The sequence below is a fragment of the Wyeomyia smithii genome, chromosome 1, assembly GCF_029784165.1.
Source record: "Wyeomyia smithii strain HCP4-BCI-WySm-NY-G18 chromosome 1, ASM2978416v1, whole genome shotgun sequence".
NCBI classification, from domain to species: domain Eukaryota; kingdom Metazoa; phylum Arthropoda; class Insecta; order Diptera; family Culicidae; genus Wyeomyia; species Wyeomyia smithii.
Genome location: NC_073694.1, coordinates 6,329,514 through 6,352,287, shown reverse-complemented (window position 1 = coordinate 6,352,287; position 22,774 = coordinate 6,329,514). Strand labels below are relative to the sequence as shown.

The window sequence follows — 22,774 nt, the reverse complement described above, 5'->3', positions numbered from 1 at the left end:
TGAGATACTGAAAAAGGCTGATTGGCGAGCTCTTCATGCTTTTGAGCGAAGAATCCTCAGTTTAATCCCTGGAGGCTAAGTGGAAAGTGGTGTTTGGGATATAGTCAAGTGAGCTGGGCATGTAGCTAGAATGAAAAAATTTCTCAAGAATGCTGTGACTCGAATTTTTCTCATAATACCTCTACGTAATAGGTGTTTTATAGGTAAAATTTTCTCGGCTACACGATGCAATTGTCAAATGTTAAATCAAAATATACTTATTGGCCGAAAAATGAAATTTAAGTTTTTAACAATGAAAATATCATATCTGGCAACACTGCCAGTTAAAATTGTCATATTTTTTTGGATTTCTTGAATAATTTTCTTTAAATTGCATTCTTAAGAATGTCCATAATCAAGCCAATTTTAGAGAACAATAACTCGAGTTTTGCTCATAATACCTCGGAGTGATAAGTGTTGTTTATGTAAATTTTCTCAGAAACACGAGTTGTTTAACACGGAATTGTTTAACTTGAAATCAAATTATACTCATTTGCCGAAAAATGCAATTTTATTTTTTAAATGCGAAAACAATATGTTTGGCAACACTGTCGCTCGAAATTGATATTTTATTTTTTGGAATCCTCAACTAATTTTCTTCAAAATACATGTTTCAATTCATTTAAAGACATCATGCTTTTGAAGCTATAATTGTAAGAAAACAAACCTTCTGATGAAAAATTGCGCTGTTTCCAAAAAAGAGGAGGGTCTCAGGTAGCGAGGGTTGGACCGATGAATGACCTTGAATCAACCACTCCACAAAATTTGAGCCAAATCTGAGAAGGTCGCGTACCTGAGGTTTGCACACTTGAGATGGAATGATCCATATTTGATTTGGCTCTTATTCCCAAGTACAATTTCATGTTAAACTGGCAACCAGTTCAATCGACCATTTTTAATTTGGCTTAAACTTTGCATAGACATTTCTAAAGGCAAAAGATGCCATTTGGTTTGATTTGTTGAAACACGACTCATTAATACTACACAAGAAATACTACAAATTAGTTATTTAAAAAGATCATTTTAAAAAAATTTAATTTGAAAAAAAAAATATTCTCTTGATTTCTTATTTTTGAGGGGCATATTTTTTTTGGAAGGACAAAATTGTTATCTACAACTTTGCCGAAGACACTATGCCAATCATTCAAATCGCTGTAGAAATATTAGATAGAGATAGTGATAGAATTGAAAATATTTTTACAGTCAAAATTGTTTGTTTGATTGGTATAGTCTTTTCGGCAAAGTTTTAGATAATAATTTTTTCCTTCCATAAAAATGTACCCTGTGAAATCATGACTTTTTTCCCTGATTTCTCCATGATAGGACCGGTTGCATTGTTTAGTTATTTTTCTGTAGTTTTCAAAAAAAATCAGATATTTTAGAAATGAGCTTTTTTAGATAACTAATTTTGAAATTTTCTTTTAACTTTTTTTTCGAAAAAAATTTTTTTTAGCGTATATTTTTTTCGGAAAGACAAAACTATTATCTACAGCTTTGTCGAAGACGTCACACCGATCAAACAAACCGTTTTGGCCCTAAAAATATTTGTAATCATCAATAGCTTCCCAAAATAACATTTTTCAATATTCTCAAAAATTAGTCGTGTTCCAAAAAATAGAATCAATAGCACAAATTTGCCTATAGAAGGCAAGTTTTATCCAAATCAAAAATGACAATTTTGTTGTGAAAAAAATGACAATTTAAAAAAAATATTGAAACTGGGACATTTTTTGTGGAACTGCTAACGAATAAAATAACAAACAAAGATCTAAATGGGAGCTTTGTGGAACTTGAGATGTTACTGACTGGTACAGAAAGGTGTCCCATAAACCTAATCGTTTGTGTTCATCTGGCCCTAGATCTTTTGAAGCATCCAGTCCTTTCAGTAATGCAAGCGAGATGAGAAATTATTAGATTTCATATTAATCGTTCGCAAATTGAACGAGACAAAAACCTGAATTTTATGCGTTACGTTAGTTCATGGATGTCACCTAATGTGAAACCTAAAATGCTTTAAGCTGATTTGCAGACTATTTCGTGTAGGTTGTCTAAAACCGCGTATCTGGAACAGATCTCCGAGATGAAGAATGGAAGAATGGAAACCAAAAATTAAAATCAGAAAATTCCTCTTCTAAAATTGAAAAATCGCAACATCAAATTTCGAATCCTAAATTGAGAATCCGAAAGCGGCAAATTTGAAACATGGTTGAAACGCCAAAAACCCGTATTATAAATTATGAATCTAGGACTTGAATGTTTGTACCTAAACCTAAAATCTGAATTCGAAAATTGAAAAGAATTCCCAGATTCCTTACTCAGAATTCAACATTCCAAATCAGTAATCTGAATCTCTTGAGCTGAAATCTAAAACCTGCAATTTAAAAAATTTGAGACTAGATTTTACAATAAAAATCCATTATCTTCTTTCTCACATAGACTCTCTGAATCCTAAATTTGAAATGTACGATTAGAAATTCAAAATTCGAAATCTAAAATGTACTTTTTTTAAATCTGAAATCAAATGAACAACTGCTTTTTTGATCCAAAATGTATAAACCGAAGATTTACATCTGAATTTTGCCATCTGGAGTCTGTTGATTTCCAACGCATAAAAGTAGATTTTGAAGGTCACAAAGCTCAGATGCAAAACTAAAAAAGCGAAAAACCAAGCTCTTAAATCTTAATGAAAACATATGATGAGAATTTAGACCTAAAGAGAATATAGAACCTGGGGATGACATACGCAATGGAAAGATAAGTTTTGAAACCCTAAATTCCAAACAAGAAATCTGAGCTCGAATTCCATCCTTCATTCGTACTCACAATCCCTTATTCTGGTTGTCCATTGCGACACTCTCCGAATTAATCATCAGTATTTTTAGCCAAATGAAATAAAGAATTCTATTCTAGTCACACTGTGTGTTCCCCAAGGCTCACACTTAGCTCCGTTTCTCTTTCTGTTTTATATATTGAAGGTGTATGTTGTTTTTGAACGAATTATCGGTTTATTCAATGGCTGAGGACATGAAATTGTTCCCGAATCGAAGAAATGATACGTTAGTCTATAGAATTGAAGCTCAAAATTTGGAGTTAAAATCATAGCAAAATCAAATCAAGAATCGAGAAGTCTGGAATGTAATCATGAACAAGACATTCAACAGTTTTTTTATCGAATCATTCTTTTAGAGAATTTTTAGAGGATAGAATCTCAAATCCTTTTCAAATCAGTTCGATGTTTCCATAACATTGTGGGAAAATATGTTTCACAATACGGAGACGCGAGTAAAGCTGGCTGAATATATATTTAAGTGAAGCAATAATGTGTTGTCTATTCTGTTTATATCAAACAGCGCTCGTTCAACCACAACAGAAGATTGAAAAAAAAAAAAAACGCGGGAACAAGTTCACCTCGCCCATAAATATCCGCTTTGGTATTGTGTAAAAAAAAGCACGAGCCTCACCACGAAATTCAATTTCCAGCTTGCATACATTCTGCGGCTTTTTTTTCGTCACCAACTCGATCCCCACTGTCATGTGTGCTAGGAAGCATACGTGTGTGTGTATCCGCAAGACACTAATCTCTCTGTATGCTCGGCACATATTTCCGTATTTAACCTCATTTTGCCCCCTTCTCCGCTCGTCAGCCCATGGCTGTTGGAGCTTAGTGTGGGAAAATGAGAAAAGAACAGTTCAAAGACATGAAAAAAATCCTATTTAATTATTCTCCTCTTCCAGCAATCGGTCCGTTTTTTTGTTGAAGAGCGCAAGGATTTCGCGTCAGCAAGGACGTCGTCATGTTCCTTCTATGTATAGGGCGGATAATTCCCTTTTGCAGCACACTCTCAATCAGGACGTGTGCTGGTTTAGTGAAATGATTCTAATTATTTTTTTTCTGCCCACTTGGAGCTCATCTCGTGCACGCTTGGTATTATTACTTAATTGTTTCGTGTTCTAGCTTGTCATCCAGCAGCTGATTTTCTCCAAATTCCACGTTGTTTATTTCCGATGACGGATTCGAGTTTGAGTTCAATCGGGTGGAAGCGAAAAATTGGCGAACAACATTGCAACATTTGTCGAAAATCCTTACCAATCTCGAGTGCTATAATTGTTCTCCGATTTTCCAGAAATTCGATTCCACCAAATCTAAATTAGCCTCCCCGTTCTGCTTCGGTCGCCACTTCCACCGGATATCCATGTAATTAATATATTTCGATCCAATGAATCCTAATAACATCATTCCACCGTACTTCACTGCTGACCCGCTCGCTTTAACCCTTGGCAGCCATCTTACCCGGCACTCCATGCCACGTTTCACACGATTGGCAGCACATAGGTACCGTACGTACGTTCGTTTGTTCGTTCCGATTTCCGCAGTGATTACGATTATGATAATATGCACGGCCACGGTTGTGGCTAAAACACCTTCCCCCCGTCCTTCCCCTTCCATCTTGTCGGAATATAAAACAGGAATACGTGTAGAGCGGCCCACTTTGGACTTCTCCAGACAAACACACACACGCTGAGATATGCATGCATACATACATTCATGCTCTGTGGCTGCGGGTTGTGGCAAAATGGCAAACGAGCAGCTTCAAATTGGTTGCAATTATTCGAGTGTACGTACGAAACGCTGTTCGCTTCACTTATTAGTGCTAAGTTGTCGCACCTTTCCCCGCACCGCCATCTGTGTGTCAGCAGGGTCGGATTCCTTACTTTTTTCCACTGACCAAAATTACATTGATATTTTTTTCTCAGTGCTAATAAACCCCACTCTCCCCTTGCAGGATCTTGATGCCTCCTTTTTGCCGGTAAAACGGAGAATTAGATCAATACCAAGCTGTGGGTAATGAATGCGTTCGGTTCGCTGCAACCAGTGTGCATGCATGCATGCGTAATTATCTTCCAAATGTGTGTGTGGTTGTGTGCATTTGTGGGATTCTGTTTGTCTGATCGGGTGTACTGTTTTATCAATTAATCTCAATATTTAATGATGATGAATTGTCTACATCCGCTAGCAATTGTTTCTGTGGTTGCAGTTTCTAGTTGCCTGTTTTGTAATAGAGAGCGACTCACTGAGGGTAGCTTTTCTGAAGTGGAAACATTTTAACGAAGTTTTGCGATGGTGCCACGAGAGGTCGGGTGGGTTCAAATATAAATTAATGTTGCAACTTGTGGAGATTAAACTGGGGCAAATTGAGAGTTTCCGGTTATGGTCGAAATCCCTAACTGGTGTTTCTGTTTCACTTGCTTCCATCTTGAAAAAAAAAGCAAAATCTAAGAAGATCTACCATCTAAATACACAGTGCAACAAAAATTGACTTTTTTTCTGCCTTGGTTTCTATATATAATTTTTTTTTGTGTATTTTGATGCAAAACCAAATTTCTCCGAGCTTGAACATATTTCAACTTAAGGGTCAACAATGGCGCCATTTTGCATATTTTTGAAATCAAAATTTTCAAAGTTTTCTGACGTCATTTTGTTTTAGGACCAAATATCAAAATTCTAAGAGTTTGTCCACATATAAGCATCTTCTTACCCATCTTAAAAAAAAACAGATCTTAAATCGGACAAAAACTGAACTCAAAACGGTGATTCTACGAAACCGGTTTTGGCATGGTTTCAGTATATTTCACGAAACAAAATAATATCGAGTTTGTCTGAGCATTATTGGCAATGCGCTGATATCTAAAAGTTGTAGTCAAATTATGTCTTATATTGAGTAAAAAAAGTCTCGGGAATCGATTGAATGTTGTCTGATCCGAGTTAAATGTCAGCAACATATCAATTTTGCCCCAATTCCTCTACAACACTAAAATAGGTTTATCTCGACGTTAGGTTAACTTATTTGAAATCTGTTTATTATAATATCAAGAGTGTAAGCGATACTCAAAGATACAATAACAATTTGTCTTTACATGATCCTCATCCAGATGATCCTAAACCAGTCATATTAGTTCTGGAAAGCGACTAGGACAGTCCTTACTTACCAGCAGCAGGAGTGGCAGCGAATAGTAGTAGCGGCAGTGGGTATCAATGAAAAGCTCCGCTGTATTTTAACAACACACAATTGTTTTTTTTTTGGATGCTGGCGATTAGTATCATATCCGATGTTAAATCGAAAAACAAATTGTCATCATAGCAACAAATTTAGAACGAAGCACTTCAATCGACAGATGAAAATCAAACATTGACGAAGCTTTGTTGAACGCTCGTTGAAGGCCAATGATTGCACTATTGGAGGTGTAGTTTGTACGACGAAAAGGTAGGTGCATTGCAGGTACTCTCCGCAGAGTTCTGGATGGAGCATTTATATTGATCTGGCGAAGAATGTCAGGACAATCGATCCGTGCTGTCAGCACGTTAGACACAGTCATAGCACACCGAACTTGGAGGGTGTCAATATGGAGAAGTTGACAACGATCTTCGTGAGGAGTGCTCCACATAGGCTGTCTCCATGGCAAGAGGTGAAGAGCGTAGCGGACGAACCTGCGCTGGATGCTTTCGAGTCGTTGAACAGCGTTGTTGTAGTGTGGTGTCCAAACCGTGGAGCAGTATTCGAGCTGTGACCGAACAAGCAAGCATTATAATGCGGTCAAACAACTTATGTCTCTAAAGTCGCGAGTCATTCTGAAAATTAATCCCAACTGTCTGGATGCTTTGGCGATAATACAAGATGCATGTTGCTTGAAGGTAAGTTTAACATCAAGAAGTACACCAAGATCTTTGACAACATCGACACGTTGAACTGAATGATTGTTGAGGCTGTAATCGAAGAGAATCGGATGCGTTTTTCGGGTGAAGGTTATTACCGAGCATTTGGAGGAGTTCAGCGTCAAACGATTAATTGCACACCGATTCCCAAAAGTATTTAATTGCTGCTGAAGAGAAGACGCGTCTGAGGTGTTCACAATTTTGAAAAATAATTTCAAGTCGTCTGCGTATGAAAGGCGTGGGCCTCGTAGCGAATTATTAACGTCGTCGAAATACAGCAGAAAGATCAGTGGTCCCAAGTGACTACCTTGAGCGACTCCAGATGTTGCAGGGAAGAAATTGGAGAGCTCGTCTCCAATCTTAACGCTGATTGTTCGACCCGTTAAATAGGATTCTATCTAGCTCAATAGACTGCCGCTGAAGCCATAACGTTCCAACTTTGCGACAGTAATCCGATGACTAACTTTATCGAAAGCAGCGGAAAGATCGGTATCAATCGCATCTGTCTGCGACCGTTCGTTGAAGCTCTCGACCACGTAGCTGATAAAACAGAGTAAATTTGTGGCGGTAGAGCGTTTTGGTAGAAACCGTGCTGGTCATCTGATATGGTGTGCTGACAATGTGAAAAGATAGGTTGTATGATGACCAGTTCAAACACTTTCGATACAGCACAAAGAGCTGATATCCCTCTGTAATTCTCCACGTTCGACCTGTCGCCCTTTTTGTGCACGGGAAACATATAAGCCTGCTTCCAGCCGCTTGGAAAATTACCACTCGCCAGTGATAAGTGATAAGTCATTAGAAATGATACACCAATCAATGTTATCAAGTGCTCGAATCATCTCACTGTAATTAGCTTTTCGAAAATCGTAGCGGCTTAGACAAGATACTTGCTGATATTCGCTGCTGTTTTTAGTTTCTAGAGCGAGAGTGAGGGCCGGATGATGGCGTACGATTTTAACTAGAGGTGCCAGGGTGTAGGTTAATATGTTGGCGATGTCGTGGCAACTAACGAAACACAGGTCCAGACAACGTTCGTTTTCGTTAGTATTATCGTTGATTTGCTGAAGGGTGGCTGTGCAGTAGCCATCAAGCAATGCTAGAGTACAAGAATTAAACGTGGAGTGAGCCGGATCGGGGTAAAGAGTCTGATGACTCCCGCTGTCCATTATTAAAACGTTTTGTTGAACTGTGCAGTTATTGACGAAATCTACTAGGTCGCGGATTATTATCGGATACCAGCATCGGTAGCTACAGCGAGTTTCAGTAGCGGTAGTTGTGGTAGCAATGTCAGTGGTAAGTACCGCGGCACCTCCTTAACACTGAAAAGTTTTAATTTAAGTTTTGCTTATAGGAGTATTTCCGGATTCGGTCACTCTCGGATGCAACAATGCAAGTATTGTGTAGTTCTACGTCAATTTTGCGGTCGTGGCTTTGTCAGTGCACCGCGTTTATGGTATTTTTTCATATGGTATTTCATGATGAAGGAGCAACTTCCGGTAGGCACTTCTTACTATAAATTATCCCGTTTACGGCCAGTCCAGAGCGAAAGAAGAGCGGCTTTGACATCCCCTTCTCGCTGATTGTCAGCCACAGCAGTACCTTCTTGCGGAGCTTGGTGTGTCAAATGATCTTCACTTCGAAGCTCACTTCCTTCGTGGAGGAAGTAAACTACGAAGTGCCTTGCCAGTTGTTGCCATCCATGTTCGCCGGATAATTTTCACAGTTTGGCCGGTCAGCATCCTTCGAAGCTTTCAATAGTTCAGGGTCGTCGGCCGTTTGAAACCGGGCTTTCTTTCGATGTTTTGAGCGTTGTCTAATAGTGCCAAGATCATGTAGATGTCGAAACGTGCGTAATCGGTGTCCACAAAATGGTATCCGTTTCTGACGCGGTAGGGTGCCGTTCTTTGAACGCGCAAACTTCTGAACGAAGTAGCTTAATTGTTTTCGCCTTCATGGCTCGAGTTCGAGTTATTTTTTTTTTCGGCTGACTCATGGGTTACTATTATTATATTTTTATACCACCATCCGAAAAAAGTCAATTTTTTTAACGCATGCATCAATGTCCGACACCATCAACGACGTGTGCGTGAGTTTTGGTGCTGGCTCATTAGTTGGTTATCCCCGCGAAAAGCTTTTATTTCTGGCTAGAATTCGTGTTCTGGCTAGAATTCGAAAATCTGTTGGAGGTACTTTGCCGCCTTGCAATTAAGGGTTTACCGGGTAATTTGAATTGGCACTTATTACACCTCATTGATGAACTTGAAAAATTGCGTCCTAGTCAGAACAGGTAGTTCTAAGGTGGACGAATGACTCTAATTGTTCAAAAACATCATTCTGTTTGTTCCGTCGCTCTTCGAATCTCTTCCCTAGAACGCCATACATTTCATTGAGAATTGGTCCAATCCCATTAGTTTGTTGAAGATGATAAAATGCGGAATAATGGAGTTGCTAAGTGCTGGTGCTGCTATTAAGTTTGATGGCGTCAGTTCGCTGTTTTGATAGGGTTTTATAATATTGTTGAATAAGAAACAATAGTGAATGATGAGACATTTTCTGAGGAATTCAGTGTCGGAAAAAGATATATCCAAAGAATAGTTTCCGGAATTGCAAATCCTGTATGCAGCTATTAAATTCTGGAATTGACATCGAAGATTCGAATTTGGATTTCGCTGCTGGGATTTCTTTCTAGAGACTTTTGCTTTTGGTTTAGATTATTTTTTTTTCTTTTCAACAAAATACCAGATCTCGTATTTAATTATGCTCATTTCAGAGTTTTAGAATGAGAACTCCGGAATACCATATTCCACATTTTAGGTCTTCCGTTAAAGATTTGAATCTTGCTTTGATATTTTGAATTTCAAATTTTAGTTCTCGGATTCAGGGTTTTAGATCCAGGGCCTTATGTTTTTCGCAATCGGTCTCCATGTTTGAGTCATCAATTTCCTAATTCTAAATTCTGGTGCCTGATTCCAAATTTAGAGATTCTGATCTTTGATTTCTCTGAGGTTCAGGTTTCGATCCCGTATTATGGAACTCATGTTCAGGGTTTAAGTTGAAACCTCATTGAATCCAAAAATGGCCGACTTCGAGTCACCACTTCGAATTTTCAAAAGCACAAGACTCAGAAATACTTATTGCGTCCTCTATGAAAATTCTATTTTATGTTTGCTTCACCATAGCATAGCATAGCATAGCATAGCATATTTGATCGCCCGTGTGTTGCCCGCGATTGACCAGAATCAGCTGAAATTGTACAAAGAACCGTCAAAATGGTGCCTAGGAGTAGCAAGCCATTTTCAGTGTACAATTCCTGGTGATTTTTCTTTTCACTGGTCAATAACGTAGCTGGCCACGCCCAATGCAGATCAATAGAGGAAGGGATATCGGGAGTGTTAGTTTAATACTTGTTGCTACTAGAGACCGAGGAATCCTCTGCATCATCCACAAGTATCAAAGGAAGGAATTGGTGTTAGTGGAAAGGAATTGATCTGGATCCATCGAGGTTGATGGTGCGATCTTTCCTACACAAATTCGCGCACGATATGGTTACGTCTCGGTCTCTGGGCAACCGGCCACCAGGAGACGATATAAATAGAACCACGCCACGATCGCTGCATCGGCATACAGGAGAATTGAAGTATCTAGTTATCTTCGGCAACCTACCAATCGTTAACAGTCTGTATCCCACTAAACTTCGCGTTTCATCCCGTGAACTTTTTAAATTAACCATGAAACGAATGGTTTTCGTAAAACGCAACAACCGCACGCCAAACGCAAACTAAGCAAACTACTGGTACCAGTGGAAAATATCACGCCGCGTTGTTTCGTGACATGACGGATAAGAGCTCAAATAACCGATAAAACAAGTAAGGGGGAAAAGGTCTCTGACCAAAGAGTCAATACGAGGCACACCCGAGCATTATACGATGTAAGGTCGATGATACGTGGTCATTGAACTTCGAAACCGATGTATGAGGATAGTTACACTGAGCGCAGTCAAAATACCGCGCGCAAAGCCAAATGTAAAACGCGGTTACTTATGCACCATTCTTGTCTTGAGTAATAATGCGGTTCGGTGAAGAAACCTACCAGGGTTACCGGCTAAGGATATTTGCCTAAAAAGCGCTGACTTAATAATTCGCGGAGAATTTTATATAAACTATAATACCTACTGAGTAGACAAACTGGAAAAGTTGCATGCCTTCAAAGCAAAAAAACTTAGAAAAATGCCAATATGCATATCAAACCAAACAGAGTTCGATGTTCATTTACAAAATGCCAAAACAATCGCTATCAACATTCAGTCGCATGGTCTATTGTTATGCCGACCACCGAGATTTTCAAAATTGATTTAAAAAAATACTGTTCAGGTTTTGCAACATTCGTCCAAAAGCTAGTAAAATCATAAAATTGGAGCGTACCATCGAATAAAATACCCGTGAATACTTGGAATGGATCAGATAGCTTGAATTTGAGCTTGATCTACTGAGCTTGAGCTACTGACCAGAATCAGTAGGAATTGTACATCGGTTAATAATTTATTCACGCCTGCATGCTAATCAATACTGACACCTGCCGGTCAATTAAAGGAAGCAAATGTTAGATCAATGCTCGTTACTACTAGTTACTACAAGTTTAGAAAAAGGCAAATATTGGTACGAAACAAAGTAGAGTTCTTAGTTTATATGCAAAATGCCAAACTGATCACAACTGAAATGCGGTTATCATGGACGGCGTGTTGTATGTTTCCAACTTAATTATTCGATAAAGTGTATATGTACAAATTTTTTTTTTTGACCGAACTGAGCAAAGCTTTTTGACAAAATGTTAAACTAATAACAATTATTAACAACAATTAGTTGGTGTGGTCAGTGTGGACTCATGTTACCCCGACTCACACGAATTGAACATAATCATCCAAAAGAGTACACTATTCGTTCAAAAGCTACGAAATCATAAATTGAATTTTAGTTTCAGGTTCAAGAATCTTGAGAATAATCCTACTGCGCACATATGCCGCCGCCGAGCAAATATTTGAAAACACAGCAACACTTCGCATCGACTTCATCACGTTTCGACACACACACAAGCAAACTTCAATCGGGGACAACACAAGCAACCATCATCTCTCTTCACGCTTCACACGCAGCCAACACAAATGTATAGGATGCACTAATCACCAATAAAAGCAATATTATGACAAATATATTTTTGGTAATTTTGGTACTTATCTGGCCAATTGGTTGCTCAATACAGTGATTCTCGTAAAAGGAAATCACCGCACTGTCGGGATATAAAATCAAATCTCCTGTCTCTCAAATATATTATGCGAAGCTCGTTTATGCTAACGTGTGCTAACGTGTCAAAGCAAAAGCCAAAATTCACGCATACCACTATGGCTGGTGGCATAGTCTCACACCATTTCGTTAATCTACTTTCTCATTATTGCACAATTATGTAACTCTCTAATTTCATTCCAATTAGTAAAACGCTGTTCAAAAAGGGCTATTATAACACAACACTCTCATTTTTTCCATAGCACCGCTCAAGTAAAGCACACATATATTTTCACAACACATATATCTCGCCATTTTATTCAACACCGTCAGGATCATTCACGAGTAAACAACACCTTTTTGGCCAATTTGCACTTTGATTGATAAATTATTCACAATTTTTCAAGCTTCACCTACGACGTTCTTGATAAAGCGATTTGTTAATGAGAATTTTTTTTATATTTATCAGAGAAAACCATTAATAAATCTAAAAAACGGAAGAGCAATTTTCACGCGCTACAACTTTGGATCGTGTTCAATTTATGTTTGCTTCACCATAGCAAACATAAAATAGCATTTTCACAGGGAACGCATTAACTATTTCCGAGTCTTGTGCTTTCGAAAATTCGAAGTGGTGACTCGAAGACGGCCATTTTTGGATTCAATTAAATTAAATATAGATTTTTGTATGAAGAATTTTGAACATCAGATTCCGACGCAAGACTCCACTGAATTTTTGGCTTCAGCTGATCCCACATTTCAGTCTTTCGATTTTGAACTACGAAATTAATTATTAAAGTTTAAAATTACACTAACACTTGTCATAACATTGTGTATTATTAACGCCTGGTATAGTTATACGGATACAATTAATCTACCTTTCTCAGTCTTTTGGAAGATATTATATAATAATCTGTGTAAATTGTCCGACATTTCGGCCGTTATTGGCGGCTTTTTTCGAGAGACTTACCTCAAAAACGCCGTCAAAACGGCCGAAACGTCGGGTAATTTACACAGACTGTTGTACAATATCTTAAAAAAGACTGAAAAAGCTAGATCCATCCCATCCGTACTTATCATAACGAAATCAGATTTTGAATCGAAAATTTCTCGGATTTCAGATGAGCATTTAGTATAAAAACCTCTAATTAATTGTTCTGGTCACGGCTCATGATGATCATATCTGTCTTGGAGTTGAAAATTAAACATTCATATAATAAAAATCGGAAGAGTTCAGGATTCGACTTGTGGATTTCAGCTTGCAAACAGATTTCGGAGTTGAATAGTAGACCTATATAAATTCGTGTAAGATTAGCATACCTAACCTCAATCATCACAGGTCAGCGTAACGTAAAGTTATTGATTGCCAAACGGCGTTTAAATTGCATCGTCTCTCATAATGGTGAAAGTGGTCTCATAATTAAGCCCGTTTATTGAATGTGACAAAGTTCGCTACCCTGTTGACTCTGTCAACACCAAGACGGCGAAGAGAGAGAGAGAGAGAGAGCGCGCGACAGATCTAACAACAACCCACATAAACTGTGCCGGAGATTTCCGTGGACCACTTTGTCATTGGCTCATTATCTCTAATCCTAACAAACAGACAGTAAAATTTGTGCGACTATTGAAGCGGCCATCAGACTTCCGGTTCTCAAGTTTACTGTAGCCATTGTTGTCCCCCCTTTTGGCCTCACTCCAATGATTCTGAACCGGACGGTGCACTCATTCAGCGCCAGATTATCTGCCCCACTCGTATATCATGCGTCCGAAATGCATAAATTCAGCCACGCCACGCCGGTTTGCCATAAATTTACGCCTCCTTTGTTACAGTTTGTTTTTATTGTTATTATCACACTGGCAGCGATCGCCATGGGAACGACGGACCGGACAGCGAAAATTAAAGCATTTCCAAGCGAAACAAACACTCACACAAAACGGTCGGATCGTTTCTAATCGGTTTAAATATGGTTGCGGTTTTAGGAATATATGCAAATTGAAATGCAAGGGGCAGTCAGCGTTTTAGCAACGGTCAATTTAACCGTGTTTTCACTCGGTCGGTCGGTGTTGTTTTGAATTTTGATACCCAGTTCCGTTCAGGTGCGCTGCGTCACAGACAAGTGGATGTTGGTCGTTCGGGCCGGAGTTCGTTTGTCTGTGGCGTGTAATCGGACGAATGATTTATTCTGAACTTATCAAGGTTTCCTTCCGACTCTGGAGAGAAAAAAAACTTTACTCTATCTCTCTGTGTGTTTGTGTGTGACATAGTGCAGCGGATGCAGAGCATCGGCAGTGACAGCAGAAAAACAACCATATTAATATTCATTTGATTTCGAATATAAAAAAAAAGGGAACCTCCGGATACAGTTAGTGGACAGGCATGATTGCTAACTGCTGCGACGAGGGGTCCGCAGCGAGAGATAGTCTAATTGCTGGTGGTGGACAACCCCGAAAGAGAAAATATATATCTGAAAAACTGTGAAAATAAAAAAACATGAATTATGGCCCTCGGAATGGTTTTGCCCAGTGCATCCATAATGGAGATATACTGTCAAAGGTCACCAATAAACACGACGCAGAGGGTTAGAAACTTAACTGAACAGCAGCAGCAGTCACTGGTGTGATTTAGTACTTTACTAGAATGTGTGTGAGTGCGTTTGAGTGTGTGTGGAGAGGAAAATTTGCCGCTGCGATAATTATCCTTCTTCGATGTGAGAATTTTTGTTTTCCTATTTGTTTACAGGGCGAGATAATAATTTACTCTAACAACAGTAGGCGATGCAGCGAATCCTAGCGCAGTAGTAGGCGGCGACAACGGTGGTGCGAAAATGCGGCGAAAATTTGGCGCTACCTCCCGCGCGAACAACGACGGCGAGTGACTTATTATAAACCACGGTGTGACAAATTGGTTTGCGGTTTCATTCGGATCCGATCGGATTGTTTGTTTTATTTCACTTCTATGTGTGTGAATGAATGTTTTCGTGTGTTTTTGCATTTGAGGTTGGGACGGTGTGAGGAGGAGAGAAGGCTACATTACAAAGGAAGGATTTTACTCGAACACGTCTCTGGGCTTGGTATCCTTTTTCCAGTGTTCAGTGAATCTTTTTGAGTTACCTCAAACACCGATATCAACACTGAAATCTGAATGGAGGCGGCGCCAACAACTGACGAGATTACTAGTGAATTCCCCCAAAAAGACGCTTTGTGTGTATGTGTGACGCAAACAAAGTCAGTGGCGAAAGAAGGTTAAGGGGTTTAACAGATAGGATACGATCGAACAATAAACAATAGAAAAGGCGAAATAAGAAGAAAAATTGAAAAAAAAATGACTGTAAATGACATCGACAGTAACACGATATGGATCGGCTTTGTTTTTTTTTGTTTGTTGGCTGTTTCAAATGTAGGATGCAATAGCAGTAGTTTGCGGTTTGCGATAATAGACACTGGCAGTTAGAACGGGCGAAAAAAATCGCGCTGATTGGTTGGTAGTACTGTGTACTGGTTTACTTGTTGGTAGTACGAGAAACGACAGAAACAAACACACAGACAGAGAGTGACGTCAAAAAACGTGAATACGAAAATACAGCGACAAAATAGGGAAGAAAAGAACTGAGGCTGTGAATTGAAAAGAAAACTTAAGATCGACAGTTATAGAACTCATAGGAGTAAAACAGAGAAGATTAGTATAATGTGGACATCGATTTGCGGCGTGTTTTACATGATTTTACACTTAATTGTACACCCGTATATAGGGAGTATAGTATATAGTATGAGTGAGAGGGAAGAGTAAAGGTATCACCAACACATAGTCACTTTTTGAGTGGCAACGAATAGTGTATTTTTGCTGTAACGAACACATCTAGGCAGCGCTGTTTCGATTTGTTTTTAATGTACAGTATAATACAAAAACGTTCGTACAATTTCGCAGCGTGTAGCGAGAATTTTTGTGTGCTTTCGTTTGTTTGGCTGACATTTATTTCGCACTCATCTTAGTCAGGTCTTAGTAGGCGTCGTCATCGTCATCGTCCCTAACGAAAGGCAAAACCAATATAGATGTACAATACAGAACAAAACACTTATTTCTAGCCTATCCGCCTACTAATTCATAATGACTTCCTTCTGTGATAAAGAAAAAAATATCGTCAAACGTCATCAAATTGTAACCTCACAGTTCGACCCTAGCTTTCCTGCCTTCACTGATTAGCGGGCTGCTTTGATCGAGATAATAAGACAAAACATAAGGAAAAAAAATCAAGACGCTCAAGTGAAACACAAACACAGAAAATGATAAACAACGAACAACACACGACAGCTAGAGACACATCTTTTTTTGTATTCCTTTTTCTTAAGTAGTAGTTATAGTGGTAGTAGTAGTAGTAGTAGCAGTAGTAGTAAGTAGTTTGGCTTATTATTCGTACCTGTAACAGACAGCCATTAGTGCGAAACAGAGGAAGACACATTTGACGATTACCACTAACATGATTACCATAGCTAATGTGCTGACTTTACCTTGGTCGTGGTCTGATTTGGATTTTTTTTTGGTTTGGTTCGTATATTATTTTAGGTTTTTTTTAATTGCATGTGTATGTGTTGGTTGGTTGTTTGGCGACGATTCGAATGCGGGGGGGAGAAGGTGGTAATAACGTACATTGTTTGTTAGTTTTCATTGTGTCAACCAATTTCATTTTGCGATGGTATGGGTTTTGTAAGGAAGAGAAGAGAAGAAAGCAAAAAAAAAAAAACACTCAAAAAAAGGAGAAAACAGATACGAGTAAATTTTCGTAGTTTCTCTAGTAGTTTGTACTCGCTTAAGATGAGATGTTGGGAGTGAAACATAACCATGTGAAAAACAATAGATAGAACAGAGTGGAGAAAAAAGTTTGGCTACCAACTACTGGAGGCGTTTCTCGTTAGTTTGGTTAGTTTTTAAGCTCGGTCTCTCAGCAGAGTGTAGTGAGATGATAGAGGCAGTGTTGCCAGTGATTCCTTTCTCGCTTGCGGAGACATTAGAAAGGGGACTGCTAACGGGAAGGATGGAATTGTTTTTTGTTGTTGTCTCGAATTCAATCCTATAAACTACGATTGGTTTGGGGTAGATTTGGAAAGAAAACGATTACCATTGTCATAACTATACCTTTTCTTTCGGAGTGATAGTAGAAGAACAATTGCAAAGCGATGGAATTGTTCTTCAAAGAGAGCGGTTACTATTCGCTTTCCGAAGAATATCCGAATTCTACTCAAAGAAAAAGATAACTTTAGGGAAGAGCGGCGAAGGGAATTTTCTACCCCTTTTAATAAATCCAGGTTTTTCTACAGTTGTAACTAGATTGAAGAAAGAGAGAGCGAAGAAGCTGCTTGGAAATCAAACAAATGCAATGTATAAAATTGGAAGCAAAAATTGGAAGTTGTTAAAAAGTAAAACCAAACTGTAGTAAAAGTAGTGAAATACATGTACAGAGGAAAAAGTTGTAGAATGTATAAACGAAGGGGGAACAGAGTTTGACAGAAAAACAAAACAGTTTGAATATTTCATGTTTATATTAAATGCTGTGATGATAATGATGATGATGATGATGATGATGATGGAATGAGAATGTATGAGTATGAGTCTGTATGCGACATCCTGGAAATTGGAATACGGAACACACTTACCGTATCGAGTGGTTTTCTTTTCCATTACGGCGGAGAGACCCTCCGGCGTTGTGGACGTCACCGAGGTTGCGTACGTCGTTGTGATATGAGCCTGTATCGAGCAGTCCGGTCCGGTCCAGCCGAACTTGCAAAAGCACTTGTTTGTGTTGGTGCAATCCTGGCGAAAGAGGGAAGATGATTGTAATTCATTGTAAAATCCGACCGGCAATGTTTTAAACATGAGTTTTCCTTTTTCCGTTTTCCTCAAGATTGTATATATTGTAATTTCTTATAGTTGCTCAATTTATTCTTATGCTAGATTTTGTTTAAATCAAATTTACCGTAAATTTGCAATTTAATTTTCTGTTAATCCTTAGTGAATTCTTCCAGTATTTAACAAAGTTGATCAGAATGTAAATTCAGGTCGGACGAGAAGTTTGATCAGAATGTAATTCATGTGGAACGTGGACTTAAATTAGTGCTAGGAGTTCGAATTGAAATTGGATCTGAATTTTTATTAGCACTTGGACAAAGGCTTAAATTTGAACGGTGATTTAAATGTGAGCTTGTATCTGAAAATGATGGCTTTGATCCCGTTTTCAAGTTGCCAACGTCTATATCCGTGTGCAGTGTGTAGCAATCGAGGTGAGACTTAACAATGCGACAAATTTTCGATTCGTCTGAAATTATACTAAGGATGGTGAAAAACTTAGCTCCAAAAAAATCTTTTAATGTGAGCCCATCATAAATCAAAAATCGAGCTCAGAATAATGGAAAAGGTTCCAGAGAACACAAAAAAAAGGTTCCTGATCAATCCTTTGCATTTCTTCGTACATTCTGTGACCCGAATTAAAATTTTACAAACGCCCTCTTCTCTCAACCCCGATAAACGTTATTATGTGTCCAAAAAAACTTCACTTTGCTTACTTTGTTATTACTAACCTTACCCCATACAGATTCAAAATGACTAGAATGTTACCGAAAAAATAAGATTCACAGAGGTCTGAATCGATTATGTTTCTCAGAACAAATGTTGTCACAGTAACCACAGTAAACACTGCGTCTCCATCGGCTATACAGGAGAATGGAGACGCATGGTTTATTATTATCTCGAATAATTTTTATCATGATAAATCGAAATTCCAGAACATTTATAAGAATAAACTGACTGTTCAAATGAGGCTCATCAGTGAGAGTTATAACGCAAAGTTAATGAGAAGTATATGATCTCGAATTGAGCCTAGAATAACAAGAAAAAACTTCTGAAGGCAAGACGGAGCCAAGGAAACAAGAAAATCGTCCCTAATCGAGCTTACAATAGCGAAACATGCGCTGCAAAGAACTAAAAGTAGCCGCAACATGCAATGATCCCAAATTAAGTTCAGATTGGTGAAAACGGCTTCTAAAGGCTTCTTTTCTAAGAAAAATGATTGAATCTAGCTGAAAATGCCGAATATCTCCTTGAAAACCAGAAAACAGGGTAAAATAGGAGAATTTTTTCAAATTAGGTTTTCGGCTTAAAAAGTGTAATGGTAACGCCGAAATTGGATTAGGACTCGGATAGAGTGGAACTGCTCCATTATTCATCTCAGCCCATATATTCATCTCATACAACATAAAAACACAATTGAAAACAGGAAAAAAACGCATATTTTCTTCTTGAACCAATCTGCTAATCCATGGAATGGATTCTTCTTAGTTCATTTTAAATTTCTCATAAAGTCTAGTCCTAAAAAAATCACTTAAAAGCTCTAAATTTGATATTATAGTCGGGCATCTGCACTCGAAAACTCATTTAAATCAATCACCTACCGCAGAAAACAAAATCCGCGCATTGTTCTTTACGGCTACAACGGGACTCGTTCAGCAGCCAACCAAAGTTTTTTTCATCACTAGCGGACCATTTTTTATTTTAATCACTCACTACACTAAGAATACTTTAATCTTTGAAATGTTCACCTCAAATTTCCTAAACAATATCGCACGTTTAGCCTTGGGGCTAATAGCGGTCTCGATCAACTAGGATTAGTTAAGAGAATTCGTTATCGATATTGTTTTTGGCACATTTTGCATGTGTAGGAAAAGTACAACGATACACCGTGCCCCAGTGCTGAGTCGAGAAAATTTCCAGCTCGAAAAGATCCTCGACTCGATCAGGAATCGAACCCGATATCACAACCGTGAGAGCTAGCCGACCGACATCGCTAACCACAGAACCACGGGGACCACTACTGCAAATTTCCAAATTTCCTAAAACAAGCTTGAATTAGCAGAAATATATGAGATGAATTTCTACAATTCCTAAATTTCAACTGTATGTATTTTCATCTGTTTTCACTGCGTTGAAGAAAATCAATAGTTGCAAAATCAGTTTCTGTTGATACAAAAAAATCATACTGAAAATGTTGAATTATTCCTACATAATTGACATAAATCGACAGCACTTCAGTGGTTACCTAGGTTACCAATTTTGCACGTAAACAACTGCAGCAGATATTTAGGTAACCTACTACGACGGGATGCGGCTACGTTCATTCATGATAATGTTGATCATTCATGATTAACAGTGTGATTAATATGGGGGCGGATAAATCTAGCTAATTTTACTAAATATACAAAGCTGAACGATTCCATAGGAGCACGTAAGCATATTTAGTTTATTTGTTCAATGATTTCGTGAAAATTTGGTGTTCAATCCGTGCTTTCTTCGTGAATATCGGCTCAATAAGATGAATAATGGAGCAGTTCCCCGATATGGATTTGCAATTGGACTTGGACACGAACTTGAACTTGGGTTTGTATTTTAGCTTGGACTTGTATTTGGACCTCATTTTTAAATTTTTTTTCGTTATTCAGCTTTTATTCTTCTTTTTACATTCTCCATTTTCGGTTTTCTTTTTCGTAATTTTTTTTCCATGTTCCATGTTCTATTTTACAATTTTCTTTTTCATTTCTCTTCGCACACTTCTTAACGCTCATCTCTCATCCCTCACTTCTCATCGCTCATCTTTCATCTCTCATGTCTCAATTCTCACTTCTCATCTCTCATCTGTCATTTCTCATATCTCATTTAAAATTTCTTTTATCTCATATCTCATTTCTAATTTCCCATTTGTCATTTTTCATTTCTTTGTTCTCATTTCTTGATTCTCATTTTTCATTTTTTATTTCTCATTTCTCATTTATTATTTCTCATTTGGCGTCTTACACAAATAATGTAACGCCAAAAATCTAGATTTCAGACCCCTTCCCCCCTATGTAACGATAGGTAACGTTCGACATTACTACCCCCCTTAATTTACGTAACGCTGACCCCCCTCCGAAATTTACAATTTCGAGCAAACATCGCAGTTACGTAACTGTCTCTACTACCCCCCCCCCCTTCTTCTCACATACGTAACAATAAGTAAGGCATACTCAACTGCTCTTCCCCCCATTTCATGCGTTATGTAATTTGTGTACGACGCCTTTCTTGATTCTCATTTCATATTTATCATTTATCATTTCTCATTCCTCGTTTCTAATTTCTCATTTCTCATTTTTCGTTTCTCATTCCTCATTTCTCATTTCTAATGTCTCATCTCTCATTTCTCATTTGTCATATCTCATATCTCATATCCCATATCTCATATCTTATATCTCATATCTCGTATCTCATATCTCATACCTCCTATCTCATTTCTTTTTTCTTAATTCTTATCTCTTATCTTTCATTGCTCATCTCTCATCTTCCATCCTTCATATCTCATCTCTTATTCCTCTTCCAGCATCTCTCATCACTCATCTCCCAGCTTTCATCTCTCAGCTTTCATCTTTCAGCTTTCATCTTTCATTTGTCATTTTCGTTTTTTTATTTCTCATTTCTCATTTTCCATTTCTCGTTTCTTATTTCTCACTTATCATTTCTCATTTCTCTTTTATAATTTCTCTCTCTTTAATTCTTTAATTTTTTAATTCTTTAAATTTTTGAATTCTTTTCTTTAATTAACGAAATTAAAGAATTAAAGAATTAAAGAATTAAAGAATTAAAGAATTAAAGAATTAAAGAATTAAAGAATTAAAGAATTAAAGAATTAAAGAATTAAAGAATTAAAGAATTAAAGAATTAAATGATTAAAGAAGTAAAGAATTAAAAAATTAAAGAATTAAAGAATTGAAGAATAAAAGAAATTCTTCAATTCTTTAATTCTTTAATTTCGTTAATTATTCAATTCTTTAATTCTTTAATTCTTTAGTTCTTTAATTCCTTAGTTCTTTAATTCTTTAATTCTTTAATTCTTTAATTCTTTAATTCTTAAATTCTTAAATTCTTTAATTCTTTAATTCTTTAATTCTTTAATTCTTTAATTCTTTAATTCTTTAATTCTTTAATTCTTTAATTCTTTAATTTTTTAATTCTTTAATTCTTTAATTCTTTAATTCTTTAATTCTTTAATTCTTTAATTCTTTAATTCTTTAATTCTTTAATTCTTTAATTCTTTAATTCTTTAATTCTTTAATTCTTTAATTCTTTAATTCTTTAATTCTTTAATTCTTTAATTCTTTAATTCTTTAATTCTTTAATTCTTTAATTCTTTAATTCTTTAATTCTTCAATTCTTTAATTCTTTAATTCTTTAATTCTTTAATTCTTTTATTCTTTAATTCTTTAATTCTTCAATTCTGTAAATCTTTAATTCTTTAATTCTTTAATTTTTTAATTCTTTAATCTTTAGTTCTTTAATTCTTTAATTCTTGAATTCTTGAATTCTTTAACTCTTCAATTCTTTAATTCTTGAATTCTTGAATTCTTTAATTCTTCAATTCTTTAATACTTTAATTCTTTAATTCTTTGATTCTTTAATTCTTTAATCCTTCAATTCTTTAATTCTTTAATTCTTTAATTCTTTAATTCTTTAATTCTTTAATTCTTTAATTCTTTAATTCCTTAATTCTTTAATTCTTTAATTCTTTAATTCTTCAATTATTTAAATATTTAATTCTTTAATTCTTTAATTCTTTAATTCTTTAATTCTTTAATCCTTTAATTCTTTAATTCTTTAATCCTTTAATTCTTTAATTCTTTAATTCTTTAATTCCTTAATTCTTTAGTTCTTTAATTCTTTAATTCTTTAATT

At 36.9% G+C, this 22,774-nt stretch overlaps 1 protein-coding gene across 14 annotated transcripts in view; it reads right to left on the bottom strand.

Moving 5' to 3' along the window:
• Positions 1 to 22,774, bottom strand: part of LOC129732887 (disintegrin and metalloproteinase domain-containing protein unc-71) — a 932,421-nt gene that overhangs the window by 64,157 nt on the left and 845,490 nt on the right. For 13 of the 14 annotated variants that reach the window (XM_055694387.1, XM_055694349.1, XM_055694294.1 and 10 more), the window contains one exon: positions 17,680 to 17,836. In XM_055694387.1, coding sequence (XP_055550362.1) covers positions 17,680 to 17,836 — 157 coding nt within the window. Of the gene's footprint in view, positions 1 to 16,445; positions 16,549 to 17,679; positions 17,837 to 22,774 lie in introns of all 14 variants that reach the window. The other variant, XM_055694302.1, reaches the window with a different exon arrangement.